This window comes from Apteryx rowi, unplaced genomic scaffold (genome assembly GCF_003343035.1).
Source record: "Apteryx rowi isolate R43461 unplaced genomic scaffold, aptRow1 scaffold_129, whole genome shotgun sequence".
Classification (NCBI taxonomy): Eukaryota; Metazoa; Chordata; class Aves; order Apterygiformes; family Apterygidae; genus Apteryx; species Apteryx rowi.
In genome coordinates this window covers 1,869,522-1,885,486 of record NW_020447519.1, presented here as the reverse complement: position 1 = coordinate 1,885,486, position 15,965 = coordinate 1,869,522, and the positions used below count along the sequence as shown (strand labels likewise).

At 38.4% G+C, this 15,965-nt stretch overlaps 2 protein-coding genes across 8 annotated transcripts in view; one reads left to right on the top strand and one right to left on the bottom strand.

Annotated features, from left to right (window-relative positions):
* Window positions 1-107, bottom strand: part of RPS24 (ribosomal protein S24) — a 5,891-nt gene extending 5,784 nt beyond the window's left edge. For 3 of the 4 annotated variants that reach the window (XM_026056031.1, XM_026056030.1, XM_026056032.1), the window contains exon 1: window positions 48-92. In XM_026056031.1, the coding sequence (XP_025911816.1) occupies window positions 48-50 (3 nt within the window). In that variant the 5' untranslated portion in view covers window positions 51-92. Of the gene's footprint in view, window positions 1-47 lie in introns of all 4 variants that reach the window. The other variant, XM_026056033.1, reaches the window with a different exon arrangement.
* A 294-nt stretch (window positions 108-401) lies between these two features.
* POLR3A (RNA polymerase III subunit A) overlaps window positions 402-15,965 on the top strand; it is a 38,446-nt gene continuing 22,882 nt past the window's right edge. For all 4 annotated transcript variants that reach the window (XM_026056004.1, XM_026056005.1, XM_026056006.1 and 1 more), the window contains exons 1-17: window positions 402-518; window positions 880-1,015; window positions 1,541-1,678; window positions 2,092-2,263; window positions 3,565-3,719; window positions 4,730-4,969; window positions 5,598-5,760; window positions 5,956-6,092; window positions 6,659-6,762; window positions 7,654-7,795; window positions 8,324-8,464; window positions 9,120-9,189; window positions 9,440-9,567; window positions 11,126-11,264; window positions 13,334-13,498; window positions 13,794-13,966; window positions 15,186-15,297. In XM_026056004.1, coding sequence (XP_025911789.1) covers window positions 475-518; window positions 880-1,015; window positions 1,541-1,678; window positions 2,092-2,263; window positions 3,565-3,719; window positions 4,730-4,969; window positions 5,598-5,760; window positions 5,956-6,092; window positions 6,659-6,762; window positions 7,654-7,795; window positions 8,324-8,464; window positions 9,120-9,189; window positions 9,440-9,567; window positions 11,126-11,264; window positions 13,334-13,498; window positions 13,794-13,966; window positions 15,186-15,297 — 2,359 coding nt within the window. In that variant the 5' untranslated portion in view covers window positions 402-474. The remainder of the gene's footprint in view (window positions 519-879; window positions 1,016-1,540; window positions 1,679-2,091; window positions 2,264-3,564; window positions 3,720-4,729; window positions 4,970-5,597; window positions 5,761-5,955; window positions 6,093-6,658; window positions 6,763-7,653; window positions 7,796-8,323; window positions 8,465-9,119; window positions 9,190-9,439; window positions 9,568-11,125; window positions 11,265-13,333; window positions 13,499-13,793; window positions 13,967-15,185; window positions 15,298-15,965) is intronic.

Sequence of the window (15,965 nt, the reverse complement as noted above, 5' to 3'; positions counted from 1 at the left end):
GGCGCGGGGCGGATGGCGGCGGGCCGCGCCGGCCCGCACGGACTCACCATGGCGGCGGCGACCTCCCTGCCAGCGAGCGAGAAAAGGAAGGGCCGCCGCCGCGCCGCCAATCATAAGCCRGCGCAGGGTCCTTCGCGCCGGAGGGGCGGAGCCGCGCGCAGAGGTGTCCGGCCAGGAGCCGGAGCCGAATGGGAGAGACCGGGGGTGGCTCGGCCGGTGCCTGATGAGAAGAAGGAGGGAGAGAGGATGCTGCCGGGCCCACTGGCCGTGTGGACTGGCCGGCACCGGCGTAGCACAAAGAGGGGGCAGAGGGAGGGAGGGGGCCCGCGGCTCTCTGCCGGGCGGGCGCGGGGGGCGGGGGGGCGGGGCGAAGATGCCGCGGCAGGGGCGCTGTCCCGCGCTTGCGCGGTTGTTGGGCTCTGCGCCGCCGCGTGCAGCTCCGCTGGCCGCGTAACGGCTGCTGCCGCCGCCATCATGGTGAAGGAGCAGTTCAGGGAGACGGATGTGGCCAAGAAGATGTGAGTGGAGCGGGCCGCGCCGCGCCCGGCGCCGCGGGGCGGGTGAGGCTGGCGCCCCGCGGCGCAGCCGGTGCGGGGGAGAAGTTGCCTCTCCGGGGCGCGGCCGGGGAGCCGAGCGCGGCCCCCTGCGGGCGGCTGCGGCGCTGCCCCGCAGCCGGACCGAAGCCCCGCAGCCGCGAGCCGCCAGCTCGCTGTGAAACAGCTCTGGCTTTTGGAGTTAAGCAGAAAGAAACGAYTTCGGCCGGGTTTTGAATCTGCTTACCCTTTCGTGCGTTGTTTTCTGAATACGTATCTGTGTGCATGTGTTCATAAATATCTGTGTATGTTTACGCGTATGTACCTGTGACCTCTCGCATCCCAGAAGCCACATCTGCTTTGGGATGAAATCTCCAGAAGAGATGCGTCAGCAAGCGCATATTCAGGTGGTTAGCAAAAACTTGTACAGTCAGGACAACCATCACTCTCCCCTGCAGTATGGAGTACTCGACCATCGCATGGTGAGAACTCCTTTTCTTTTTTTGTTCTTTTTTTAATCTTTCTGTGGATTTACTTGAAATATTTAAAAATGATGTGAGATGAAGAATGAAATTTCCTATTCATTAAAAAAATGCGCGAATTTGTCTCTACTTAAGTTGGAGAGATTGTCGGTTGCATTGGCCTCCCAAGTTGTTCTGAAACTTGAGATTTGACATCTCCTTTCTTCCTGGTTTTGGGAAGGTTCAGGGAAGCATTCTTCAGAATGCCTTACTGGGCTGTAAATCAGTTGTAACAGGTGGACGAGTTAATATCACTGATATCAGTGGGGACTGCCTGTGCAAAACATCTTTTTTCCTAACGCTTGGGCTGAGTGTAATGCTACTGGCATGCTTCTGATAAAGGGGGAGGGAAAAAAGCACTCTGGGTCTGCTATCAAGATTGCAGACTAGCTTTAGAGCTGTTGTGGTGTCTTCCATTTATTCAGTTAGTTGATTACAGCTAAAACCTTTCTTTGTGTTTTTTTTTTCTTTTTTTCTTCCCTGAAGGGAACCAGTGAAAAAGACCGTCCCTGTGAAACCTGTGGAAAAAATCTAGCTGATTGTTTAGGACATTATGGGTACATTGACTTAGAACTGCCGTGTTTCCATGTTGGATACTTCAAAGCCGTGATAGGCATCTTACAGGTAAATGTATTTGTGCTTGGTCATTGGTATGTAGTCTGCACAAAGGAAATGTTCAGAAAAGATGATTTTTGAAATACAGTAGTTTCGAATACCAAAACAAGGTAGTATTGTGAATTTTATCAGTTCTTTATGCATCTTGTGTATTGTAAAATGCATTTATTTAAATATCAGTCTTAATTATGTTAGCATCAGTCTTACTGTGTGTGATCTTAGACTGATTAACTTAATCCATTATCTTTCTGTAATAGTTTTAATCAAACGTATGAATTGTACTTGCCGTTTAGGACATTCCAGTAAATCAAAGCCCTGTTTGCCTTGTATGGATTTTTAAGATCCTGCAGAACTTGGATAAGCATAAGGAAACAACTCTGCCTGTTTCTGTTAAACTGTGTTTACATGTCTTTACGTTTAAGATGATTTGCAAAACCTGTTGCCGTATCATGCTATCTCTGGAAGAGAAGAAACAGTTTTTGGATTACCTAAAACGACCTGGCCTTACATATCTGCAGAAGAGAGGGCTAAAAAAAAAAGTGTCTGAAAAGTGCCGAAAGAAAAACACTTGTCCTTATTGTGGTGCCTTTAACGGTGAGTGTTGGCATTAGCAGTTAGTGGTAGTTGTGTACGGTGCTGGTTTTTACCTTGGCATCTGTGATAGGCATCAAAACCTTGAATATTTTTGTCCATTCCACAGCTAATGGGTATTAAGAAACAGGTAATTGCAATTTTAATTCCAAGATTGTTCACATCTTATGTATGTGTATATAGATACTGTCCTAGTAGCTTGTTTTTTCTGATGTGGTATCTCTTTGTGGCCATAACCAATATTTGATACTTGAATAATGGCAAAAAGCCTGTTTAACATGGTTTTAAAAACACTGGAAGCTACTGTCAATGATAAATACTTTAGAAGCATTTGTAGGCCTTGTAATTTTGACTGAACTTCACTTTCCATAATTGTATTAAATTACCCTTTGTAAGTTTAGAAGCCCTTGTCATCCTCTGGAAGGGTATGTTCTGCAGGTGTAGCTTAGATGTATTAGAGTTTTGATGATGTTGAGTTACACTGGAATTTGTTCTTCAGGGCAGAGTATCTTATGCAGTAAGATTTCATATTTGTTTTTCAAAATACATTTTTTCCTCATGCATGCTGATGAAGTAACACTGCTGTTAAAGGACTTGATGCAGTATTACAGATTTATAGTGAATGGATAATTCATAACTTGCAGTAAAATTTTGCTGTTTGATCTCATGAGAGTTCTGTTAATATTGTTCTGATGATCAAAGGTCTGAACAAATAGGAAGGAAGCTTCTTTGTTTTGAGTGCCGTGTATATGTATAAGGGGCATCTACAATAGCAATTTAGAAAATTGAGTGGTAGGTCAGTATACTTCAGGAAAAAAAAATTGAATTTGGAAAGCATTTGTACTAGTCTGAGGAAGTTTTACCAATACTGATACCTGCATGAAATGAAAATACTTGTCAGATTTTTCCTATGATTCACTTCCAAAATGACTTTAGAAACTAATTGGATTATATATAAATGACACATCTCAGTCCTGTTTTTAGTGTGGGAACTTTTACATTTAAAAAAAAAAAGAGATCTCTGCTGTGATTGAAGGAGAGCTGAATGAAAGTACAGGCTGAGAAAGAGTATCCTCTTTCATCTTCTGAAGCCACATCATGATCAAGGCACAATAAGCCAGCAATACAAGGAAGACTGCTCTGATTGTCCTCTTCTTGTTTTATGAATTTAGGAAACTGGTTAATAAAGCTGATGAACTTTATTTGATTATTGTGTTCACAGAAGGTATAAAATATATAATTTTGGAAAAGTAGCTGACTTTTTTTATAAGTTTTATTTTTGAAAAGCATTTATTTGCTCACAGGAACCGTGAAGAAGTGTGGTTTATTGAAAATAATACATGAAAAATACAAGACTAATAAGAAAGTGGTAGATCCAATAGTATCCACTTTCCTCCAGTCCTTTGAAACTGCCATAGAACATAATAAAGAAGTAGAATCCTTACTGGGAAGAGCTCAGGTAAATTTTATTATCACTTAAATTTCTTGCTAGTCTTTGTGTATGAAATAATACTTCTTAATGGTATTTAATGTAGCTGCTTAAGCCTTGTGGTGGTCTAAGATTCTAACATACCAGAAAGACAGTTGAAGAATGTTTATATCCATTGGAATAACATTAACCTTGCAAAAATGAGAAACTTAGTGTGTTAGTATATTCTGATACATAGCTTTTTGTCTGTAAAGAGAGGGGACGTTCATGCTGTAGCACTAGGGATATTCATTGCTGTGCAGAAATGAATCTTGATGTGTGAAATTTCCATAAGCTAGAAAAGAGAGAAGAAATGTAGGCCCATAGAAAATTTGCACGTACTTGTAGATTTACTTTAAGTCTGGGATGATTACAGTACACTATTTTTTTTGTTCTTCAAAAGTATTTAGTATTGAGGAGAGAGATGACTTAATTAGATAGCTTTTTTGTTTCCTTCAGTTTGGCATTGTGTGGAATTCTGTTTTCTTCTGCTCTTTGCAAGCCAGGCAGATCTTAGTGTAGATAATTGGGCAGAAAAAGTAATGAATATCTAAGTGTTTCTTACACTGCAGCAGAAGCTGTACTGAAAAGAGAGAAATGAAGTTTTAAAAATAAATTTTAGAAGAAGTGTTGTAAATTCGTATGATTTTCTACTAATAAAATGAATATTTATACTGCAAGTTTGTTGTAACAAGTTTATTGCGTTGCTTTGGGAAGTGACTATGAAATGTTCTCAGTAACTTTAAAAAAGGAGAGTAACATGGTGAGAAGTAAAACTGATAATGAAGAAGGAAAAACAGAAGGAAAGCAGACATAAGTCAGTATCTGAGACACTAAAAACGTTGGTTCAGAATAAACAAACTAAAACATAGTTTTGTTTGCATTAATGGTAGTTCTCTGTCTTTTTTAAATACTTTTATGTGAGCAATCAGTAAATGAGGGAAGGATTGAAAGTTGTTTCCTGATGATTTGTTCTCCCCATTCCCCAATGAATTTTGTAGGAAAACTTGAATCCATTAATAGTATTGAACCTCTTCAAAAGAATCCAGGCAGAAGATATCCCTCTGCTTCTGATGAACCCAGAAGCAGGTAAACCTTCAGATCTGATCCTCACACGACTCTTGGTGCCCCCACTGTGCATCAGACCCTCTGTTGTGAGTGACTTGAAGTCTGGCACCAATGAAGATGACTTGACAATGAAACTGACGGAGATCATTTTCCTCAATGATGTAATAAAAAAGGTGAATCACCCTTCAAGCTGTCAGAGATTGCTGCCTTTGAAAAGATTTGCTTAGAATTGAATATAGTAACTGGTTTTACTTGTCTCAGGGCTCGCCATCTAAAAAGCAGTCTATACTGAACTGCTATGTCATTCAGCCTTTTATTGAAACAAATAGGGAAACTTGCTGCAAATGGGGATGGCTAACTGGTTGTTTACATTATCTTTGTATAGTAATAGGACCTGCTGAAGATGCATTGGTGCCTTGGGAGAAGGTTTTTTTCTTTTAGTTCTGGTCCGTGAACTGTTGTCTTTTTTCCCCCATGGCAATTAAACTTTTTAAATGATAAGATACAGGAAAACATTCTATAATGTTCAGAAGTTACCCATTTACTTATTGTTGGGCTTTTTCTTATTCCTTGTAGGCCTTCCCATTTCTTTCTGAATTTTTGCCCTTCCTTTGTTCCACTATCTGTTTTTAAGACAGGGCCTGTCTTTTTGCCTTTATTATTGATAAAATGGGTATGAAGTTTTCTTTAACACTGTTTTCACAAGAACAAACAGTTGTACTCATTATCAGAGAAATTCTTTGCTAGTTTCATAAGTGTTGCTATGTTTATTTTCTGAACTGGCTGACTTATTTTGTTTAGCATAGGATATCAGGAGCCAAAACACAGATGATTATGGAAGACTGGGACTTCCTTCAACTGCAGTGTGCTCTGTACATTAACAGTGAGCTCTCTGGGATTCCTCTCAATATGGCACCTAAAAAATGGACTAGAGGTTTTGTTCAGAGACTGAAGGGAAAGCAAGGTTTGTCTGGAAATTTGTTTTAATTAAGCCAGAAATATTTGCCATTTCAAAGCATCCCTTTTGTTATTTTGTTGTGCTCCTGTGATGTACCTTAAAAGTTGTTCTAATGTGCTGCCTTAATGCGAAAGCTTTTTTACAGATAACATTTTGAAAATGCCTTTTTGTAAAACAATTTTAACTTGCTTGTTTTGTTAGGTCGGTTTAGAGGCAATCTGTCTGGAAAGCGAGTGGATTTCTCTGGCAGAACAGTCATTTCACCTGATCCTAACTTACGAATAGATGAAGTAGCAGTGCCTATTCATGTTGCTAAAATACTAACCTTTCCTGAAAAGGTAAGCAGCCTAGAACCAAAACCTTTTCTATGTGTTTTTTTTAACGAGGTATCAGTGTTGTCCTTCTTTATAACCTGAATGGAAAAGGAAGGCAAAAAGGAGTAAATGTAGTAGTTTTATGGTCAACATGCCATTCAGTAACACTTTGCCAGTTCCGTTGCTGCTAGTAAGTGAAATTTGTAGTATCAGATAAATGCAAGTATTGTGGAGGCCCATTGTGTGTGGAAGGAGATGTCAAGAGAGAATATTAGTTTTGCTTGATATTTTTTAAACTTGTGTATAGCTTCATATGTTCATTGGTGTATCTGTCTAAGGAGTGGTTTAGGGTTTTTTATTTCTGAATTAACTTCCCAGATTTTTCATTTAATTTCCCTCTGAGGTTCTGCTCTAAGATTGACCTATAGTTTCCTCCTCTATTCTGTCCTGCCTGTTTCTTTCAGCAGCTGGAGGCTATGAGGGGGGGGATTGTTAGTTAAGCCTAAAATTTGAAAACACAAAACACCAGAGAAAGCAAGAGGTCTTGAAGTGTGTTTCACTTGTTCCTGATTGAAGTCTTTATGCAACAGGTGAACAAAGCAAATATTAATTTTATGAGAAAACTTGTCCGAAATGGTCCTGATGTTCATCCTGGAGCCAACTTCATTCAGCAAAGGCACACTCAGATGAAAAGGTACTGTGCTGATCTGTAATGATTCATTTCTCTTCATCAGCTTGTTCTTACTGCTCTGTGAAAACAGTTACATATCTCTAGGAATTAAAATTATTTTTTATTTTTTAATATCTTTCATAAATGGCAGTAATAAAAATTTGTCATTATCTAAAAAGAGCTTGTACAATAAACCTGAACAGATAGTCTGTGGGATTTCAACTTAAGTGTGCATACTAATGATAGTGAACTGCAATTAGATTGTTTTATGACTGAATATCTTTTATTTGGTATAATAGAGGCTAAAACACTATGGATAATGTAGAAACTTGGATGAGATCTGTATTTTGGGAAATACTGAGAGGCATGGTGCAGAGATACTTGAATGGCTCTAGTTCATTGTTTTGGTTTATTTGTGTGTGCTCGTTAGCGATTGTGGTGAAGTGGGTTGGCTCAACACTGCTGCCTCCTGTACTGTGAGCTCTGGAGCTTTGCAGTTTAATGATGGACGGAAGCAGGCAGTGTGGAGCGCTTTGTCCTGGCCACTGTCATGGAAGGGCCAATCTGCAGTCAGTTTATGGATAGTAAGAAGTGATTGTATATTAGCAAAACCGCCTATTTTCTGATATGGTTACAAATTTTTGTGTTTTTACAGATAGGCTTTTTTCTGACTTGTAGTGATAACAGTACTTTTGTTAATTAATATTGCAAATTCATTAATTATTTGAAACTGTAACAGGGCTGATGTTTAATGATGCAACGCTTTCCACACCAGTTTTATCTTCTAGTCATTGCAATACAAATACTCCAACATTTAATGGAAGAACTTACATTATAAACACAGTTTCTTTTCAGTTGTGTGTATGTCTTTCTGACTTTATTTCTTGTGTCTCTATTGCCATGTGCTACTATAAGATTTTTGAAATATGGGAACCGAGAAAAGATGGCCCAGGAGCTGAAGTTTGGTGATATCGTGGAGAGGCATCTTATAGATGGTGATATAGTACTCTTCAACCGACAGCCCTCTCTACACAAGCTGAGCATCATGGCTCACATCGTAAGTGCATACACAGTCTAGCATAGAGGTAGTGCATCACCTGAATCTTAGGTGCTTTGCCTTTGCTGATATTTCTCTCTTACACATACAAAAATAAACAGCTTCTTCTGAAACATCGCATGGGGATGATCATAAATACAGTGCATTTGTGGTTTTGCATGGAAATTGAAGTGTAACTGGGCAGTATGCTATCTGGACAGTTCTGTTAATAGCCGTAATTGATCTTGCTTTCTGTTCTTCCATAAGCATTTCATTTTGCAGAGTAGGTGTGATCCCTACAAAGCATGCTGTGCTCTGTGCTTTGTATAAGCTCTTCATAATGGAGGTTAGTAATTACATTTATGTAATGTAACCTGAGTCCAGTTTCTGTTAGTTCCTGGTTCAGTTAAATCATTTAATTAGAAATTTTGACTTAGGTCTGTAATAAAAGGACAGATAGACTAAAGTCTCCATGGAGACACTCAGGTATGACTTTTCATCTTTTAGCAGGCTTGATTGTGTACTGCATTACTTTTTCTTCTTTTGCAGGCTAGAGTAAAACCTCATAGGACATTCAGGTTTAATGAGTGTGTCTGTACACCATACAATGCAGATTTTGATGGAGATGAGATGAACCTTCACCTTCCTCAGACAGAAGAAGCAAAAGCAGAAGCGCTTGTTCTAATGGGGGTATGTAGATCATGTTGCTGTTGGGATTTTGCTAGTGGCTAATGAGCTATGCCCTCTACCTTTTATGTCGCATGTAAAATTTGAAATCATCACTTAGCTACCCTGATAAGGATACTAACCTGTGAAGCTGCCTAAAAAGTATGCAAAAGGCAATTTGGAATAAATTAAGGCTCTTTAAATACATCGGTAGTCCATTCGACACATATTTAGCATCCCTGGCAAATGCAGTGTTTTTAAGTAAGTGCATGTCTTTAGTATGTTTCTGCCTGACTATCGTTAGCAATAGTGAGCACTGCCAAAGTAGGATGGCTCCGTTACCAGGTTCATATTTTGCCTTCCAGTCTGACATCCCAGCAATTTCAGGCTGTCAGACCAATTGGAAGTGAGGCAGCAATAGTGTGGTAGTACTGGAGCAATATTTATCAGAGAAGACAGGAGACAGTAGGCTTGTATGATGGAACAGAGAGAGAAAGGATGGTAGATAAAGAGGGATCTGATGGTTGCTGCCTTTGATCTGTGGTGTGGGAGTGGAGTCAGTAGCAACAATCTGAGGATTTTTCCAGTACATTGTTTGTTCCTTTAGGGCGCTGTTGGGTAACAAATGCAATATCAGTCTTTTCAGACGTGTAATCTTTTTGGTTTTTATGTGACGTAGACTAAAGCAAACTTGGTAACACCAAGAAATGGAGAACCCCTAATTGCTGCTATTCAGGACTTCCTTACAGGTGTGTACATAAGCTTATTTTAGAGCTGTGTGATTTAACAGTTGTTTCTTTTGTTGTTGTTTCATAATTACTGAGAGAATTAAAAAAAAAATCTGGAAAGGATTTACAACTGAAGCTGTCTAATCTTTTGTCACTTTGCACACTAAGTAGATAACTATATCAGAATAAAATCATTAATACCAAATATGCAATAGCTTTTAAATTTAAACTCATTTTAATCTGTCAGATTAATCATTTTTTTACAATCTAGGTGCTTATCTTCTTACACTGAAAGATACGTTTTTTGATCGAGCCAAAGCCTGTCAAATTATTGCTTCTATCCTAGTCGGCAAGGATGAAAAGATTAAAGTTCGCCTTCCACCCCCAGCAATCCTGAAGGTGTGTCAAAGTATTTTTCTTTTTCTAATCTTACCAAGACTTTCTCTGTTTTGTGTTTTTTGACCCATGGTGATGTTTTCAACAAAGAGAATTTCAGTGACAGTACTTGTTTTCTCTGACATTTGCACTGTATCAGATACTGTAAGGCATAAAGTGCAAGAATCAGAATTCGGGGTCAAAGCTACGCAGGAGGAGTTCGGTGCCTGAGGCTGAACAAAGTTGGCCTTGCATGGTGCAGTCCAGATACTATAATCCATCAGCTATCACCAACTAGTGCATATTCCCTCAGGGTTAAAGCAGAGTTTTTCTACTATCCTGCTACTGTCAGACAGACTACCTTGTTGTTGATGATCAGTAGAAGATGTATCGTTGTTAGAAACCTCAGTATTACCAGCTGTGCAGACTAATACGAGGCTAAGTGGAGAAACCACGTTATTCCATGGGTGCCCTGAAGCAATGTGTTGGAATGCTAGATGCTTCTAGGTTTCAGTATTCCAATGTTAAGAGATGTCACACCTGAGAAATAATGACTTAACTGTTAATCTGGAAATGTGTTAAAGGTTAAAGATGGTGAGTGCTATCTGATTTTTGTTACATCATGTGCATGAAAGAATTTATTGTGAAGGGCAAAGTATTTGTGTGTTGGTCACAAACTTTGAAGAGTGCTATAGTTATCATTTATTAAATGAAATTAGTGTCTGCTAAGCCTTTATTCATATACCTTTAAGGGTGGCTTTATTTGATTAATTTTCCATTTGAGGCAAACATTATTGTTTGGAGAGAGAACTGGTACATTTTGTAACTTGCTGAATACTCATGAAGGGCCAGCATGTACTTGTTTATACCTTTTACTTGATTTTAAAATTGTTGTAAGTGTAAGATTTTCCTGGAAATTTCCCTAACTGTTAGTAAAGTAAAACTGGAACGTCAAAGAATAATACTAACTTCAAGCAAGGTCAAAGCATTTACGGGCAGTAGCTAAGGTGAATTTTATAAATATATGTAAACCATAGTTTATAGCTAAGAGCAGTGTTTTTCTGACTACTTCTGTCAAATCAAATAAATAATTTTATCACTATGTGTGACAGTTACTTATGTTTAACTACAGTAGAGTGAAATATGTAATTATATGAATGTTTAATCTCATAAAAATTTAATCAGAAGGCACTATATAGTGAAGGAAATATAAACATGGCATCCCGTTTGGGAAATGAAATGACAGTAGCATCATCATTTTTTTCTTTTCTTTTTCTTTTTTCTTTTCTCTTTCATCAGAAAGAGAAGTATGACAGAGGGAGTACTAGAGGATGTTTCTCTAAATGCACGCACATACTCTTATGTAAAGGATAATCATTCAGGAGTTGGTGCTTTTATATTCATAGAAGTGCGTAATAGCTCTCCAATTCAAAGGAAAGCTGTTGTGCACTTCTATAAATATAGTTCAGTATACCAAGGTTCGGTATAGAAAACAAAATTTTACAATTAAAATCTGCCTGCTATTTTACTGTAGTTGTATCATAACCTCCAACCCTAATTTTTGTCCTTTTGTTCTCTTAAGCCTGTAACACTCTGGACAGGAAAACAGGTTTTCAGCCTTATTCTCAAGCCTAGTGATGACTGTCCTGTAAAAGCCAATCTGCGAACCAAGGGCAAACAGTATTGTGGCAAAGGAGAAGACCTGTGTTTCAATGATTCTTGTGAGTGACACTTCTGAAGCTTTGTTTTAGAACTCTTCAAAGAAGTTGTAGAGATTGCTTTGAGTTTGTTGCTACTGAGCTCTCTGTTGAAGCAGTGTTTTACATAAGTATTCTTGAAATGAAAACTAAAATTGTGCATTTTTTCCAAAAGGTTGGAGTCATACTGAACATCAAAGAAAAGACATGTATGGTTTCTTGTAATAAAATTTCTTTTACATGATGCTAGGCTAGTAGTGATGCTAATGTAGTATTTGAAGGTAAGAAAGGCAAAGCTAAGGAAAGCCAAGAAGCTTAAAGGGGCTGTGCAGAGGGCAAATGGGAAAATTTAATATCTCAAGTGGAGGTGGTGATGCCAGGATTAGAAGTCAGACAGTGAAAGAAGTGAAGATATGAAGGAAAGATGGGAATCTCTAAGAGGTCAAACCAACTATATCCTTTCAGTTAGGGAAGTCAGAGTGGTAGCAAAGAAGCAGAGGTTGAAAGGGCTGTAGGAGATGAGCGAGGCTTTGCTGGTTGATAATTTAATTCATGGGGTAACAGCTGGAAAAAAACTTGAGCAAGCAGGATTAGTCTGACTCTTTGCTGCTCAGAAGTGTGAGTTAAGGAACCTAGGGAGGAAAAGTTGATTTACATTGCAGTACAGGCATTATTTGCCTGTTCAGGCATATAACGATGATGTGAGAAAAGATTTGTTGACAGGGACTCAAATCTACTCTGTACCAGATTCTGAGAGATTTCCTTAGAAGGCAGAACCGCTTGGTGGTTGTGAGCTTGGTTGTAAACGTGATGGCACAGTTTTTTCGTCCTGGATGGAGTGCAGGAGTGAAGGCAGCAAAGCAAGCATGATGCTCTTGTGTGAACATAAAACCATATTCCTTCTTTCGCAGGCTTTGTATTTTAATATATATGGGCAGCATTTCCATTTTATGAGGTTAACAGTAGCAGATGATGGAGAAAACCTTTGGATTTCACTGATGGTTCTGTTCAGTTCTCTGAAAAAACTTCATTTCTAAAGCAACGCTAATTCCATTCAGAAAATTGTGCAAATTCTCTGAAGTCTCATTAAATCCTAGTATTATATTTTCATTGTATATAGTAAGTGATAAGTGGCAGTCACTACTGCTTGTGGTTCAACAGGATGATTACCTAAATTCATATTGAATATACTGAGCATAGGGTACAGTGTGCAAACATCTAGAGCATTCTGCAGAAAATGATTTAAATTGGATCCATATACACACACACACACACACATATATATATGCCAGTTCTTTGAGAGATGCATAATGAACATGTACTGCTTTCATAAAAAATCTGTCTGAAGTTTGTGTATAGAAGAAGCTTTTTTAATTGCTTAAAGGCTAAAACTTGTAAGGAAGATTCAATGCCTGAAATAGAGGTTCCTGATGAAGCAAAAGAAAGTTGTCTAAGGGATGCAGCATATACAGGCTACAGGCCTACAGCTGAGGTGGAGGTCTTTATGGTATGCTTCTTCTAATTTAAGAGGCATCTGAGTCCAGTATGCCTTTTAAATTAAAGCTGTTTCCCATAAGGTGATGCAGAGTAGCACTGAATATCAGAATCTTTGAATAAGAAAATTGCAGCCTCCCATCTGAAGTTTTGTTGCTCTACTTTAAAAAAAAAATCCAAGATCTTCAGTTCATTAAGCATGATTATGGACTTTATTTCTGGAAGGATACAACTGATTGATTGGTATCTTTGTTTTGGTCAGTGAAGTGAAATTTGTTTTTTGGGTGTTATTTGCTTTTAGATTATTAACATAAAGGATTATTCTCGGTGTTTCTCAGAAGTCTTAAATTGGATAAAGTTGCCATTCTAAGGAGGGGGGGAAATAGAGAAATGTTAATGTAAGTGGGTAAGATCAGTTTGTAGACTGTGTTCCCTAAATACTCATTCCTGCACTTCTACAGATATGGTAAATATATGCCTTTGGGTTTTGTTATTTTCATGAACAAAGCTTTTATTTAAAAACCTGCTTCATAAGTTACTGCTAGAGTTGAAGTACTGTTTTAAAAAATGATCGATTCTTTCTGCTTTTCGGTTTCTAGATGTCACAATTCAAAATAGTGAGTTAATGAGTGGCAGTATGGACAAAGGAACCTTAGGATCAGGATCCAAGAACAATATCTTCTACATCTTGCTGAGAGACTGGGGTCAGGTAGAAGCTGCAGATGCCATGTCACGACTAGCCAGGCTTGCTCCTGTCTATCTTTGTAAGTAATGGGGGAAGCATGTTTCTTTGTAAAACAGTGTCTTAAGGCTGAAATACAGAACAATCAAGCAAGATTTTGCCTAAGATACAGTGTAATCTGTTTAAAAAAAAAATAAGTTAATTGCAAAGCTGATAGAAACACTGAAATAACTGATGTGTGTGCACTGGAAGCGTGTCATTGCATCATAATGGGAGGAAATATTAAAGGTCCTGATGATAACATTTCCTGTTTTTATTTGTATTTTCTCTGTATGAAACTGAGCTAGCAGAATCATCTTCTTGTTATTTTACTATAGCTAACCGTGGCTTTTCGATTGGAATTGGTGATGTTACCCCTGGGCAGGGCCTACTAAAAGCTAAGTATGAACTCCTGAATGCTGGATATAAGAAATGTGATGAGTATATTGAAGCTCTGAACACTGGCAAGCTGCAGCAGCAGCCTGGCTGTACAGCAGAAGAGACACTAGAGGTAAAAGTTTTAAGTTAAATCAATATATGTTTATAGTAGAGACTTCATGAATGACTTCCTGTTAAGTTTGTGAAGCTCAAAGCTGTCTGCTGAAGCTTAAAAATTTGAGTGAATAGGATCCTTATGTACTCAACTTTAATCGTTTGAGTCTGTCTAGACTTAACGCTTATATGCATGTATGAATGGATTAAGGCCACTTGGGGCTGCTCTCGTAGCTCTTCTTGATTTTATGCTCTTCAAGAACGTTAAAAATGGTAGTTAAATACTGAATGACTGTGATCCTCGCACTCTGCTGGAAGTATTGGGATAGCATGTAAGATAGTAAAATTACACAGCTAATCAGAATGGAGTTAATGTTACATTTGCCGATATTTACTAAGTTAATAACCAATAGTAACACCAATGAATCCAATCCAAGAAGCAAAATATTCATTTAGTTACAACTCTGTCTTTATGCAAATATTTTCTTGTGCCTTATTGGGGCAAAACTTGAGTGGACTTCAGTTCCGCTCACTTTTTTTCTTTTTTCTGTAGGAATTTTGACAAAGAGCAATGACTGTTGCCCCAAAGCTTAGAGAGAGGGACTTAATGGAGTAAACTGAAGAATGCTCTTTTCACTGTCTTTAATGGTTTTATATATTTGCCCTCTTGGATATTCAATATCTAGGAGATGCGTTGTGTTACTTTTTTTAAGTAAAATAACCTCCACCCTATGGTTAACTATTGCCACAGTTGTCAGTTTAAACTGGCACTCTCTGGCTGAAAGAAGAGTCTTGCAGTCTTTCTCCCCTCTTCCTCTTCTCGGTGTATGTCCTAGAATGTTTTTTGATACAGTTGTTAAGCTCTTAACAATTGGAGACGTTAGCACTGCATACTCTGTCCAAAATTACTTTTTGTGATGGTCTTTTCATGTAGTACAGTGAGACTTACAACTTAGTTCAATGGTTAGTCTAACTAGCTTAAGCTAGTGATGCTGCCAAAAGAAGCTATCATGCCTCAGCTACCCCTGTCTTCTGGCAAAGAATTTTTATGCAGCAAACTGCAGTTTGAGTTAAAAGTTATATCTTGTTTTACCCAAAGCAAACATCTAGGTTTCTTTCTTTTTATTCTGTTTTTAATTCTGTATTGACTGTTGAAGGTATTGGTAGCAAGTGATAAGGTACTGTTTGTGTATGGTGTTTTTTAACTAATGCTGTATCTCTGAATTCTTGGATTCTAGGCCTTAATCCTTAAAGAACTCTCTGTTATCAGAGATCACGCTGGCAGTGCCTGTCTCAGGGAATTGGACAAGAGCAACAGTCCCCTTATCATGGCTCTCTGTGGTTCTAAAGGTAGGACTCGCTAAGCTTTGGAATTACATTGCTGACTCCATCCCTGTTGTCAGAATTGCTTGGGCTCCCCTTTATAGCCTGTTTTATACAGGCAGTCAGAGATGCATGTATTAAATTTGTGTCATGTATGTTTGGAGTGACTCTTCTCAATAAATACACATTGGCTATGGTTAATTGAAATCAGGTTGATGTTGTATTTTTGGAATGTTTAGACTTTTGGTACAAGATGAAAAGCATCCTTCTGGTACTTTAGATGTTCTTAAGTCTTGATTTAATTAATCAGTAAAAAGATTTCAGCTGTACCTCCTGCCCCAGAAACCTGTATCACACAGAAAATCACCCAGAAATGATACCTTAAGAATTGGGGATATGTTTCAGTCATTTTCACTGCTTTGCTTCTAATGGACCATCTGTGTAGTAGATACTTGTTTTCTACTCAAAATTCTTATCCAAGCTTTCTTTTGTTTTCTTTATGAATTTGAAGAAATCATTTAACTGCTCTGCCTTTCTTTATCTGTCTCTAATAAATTTTGGAAAGCCTCAGGATGAGGTTCTTGTATTTCTGAAGAAATACTGAGATCTAAGAAGAAGAATAAATTAGGGGAATATTTTGGGGGAGGGGGAACACTTAATGTGACTTGATTCTCTGGGACTTAGTTTGTTGTAGG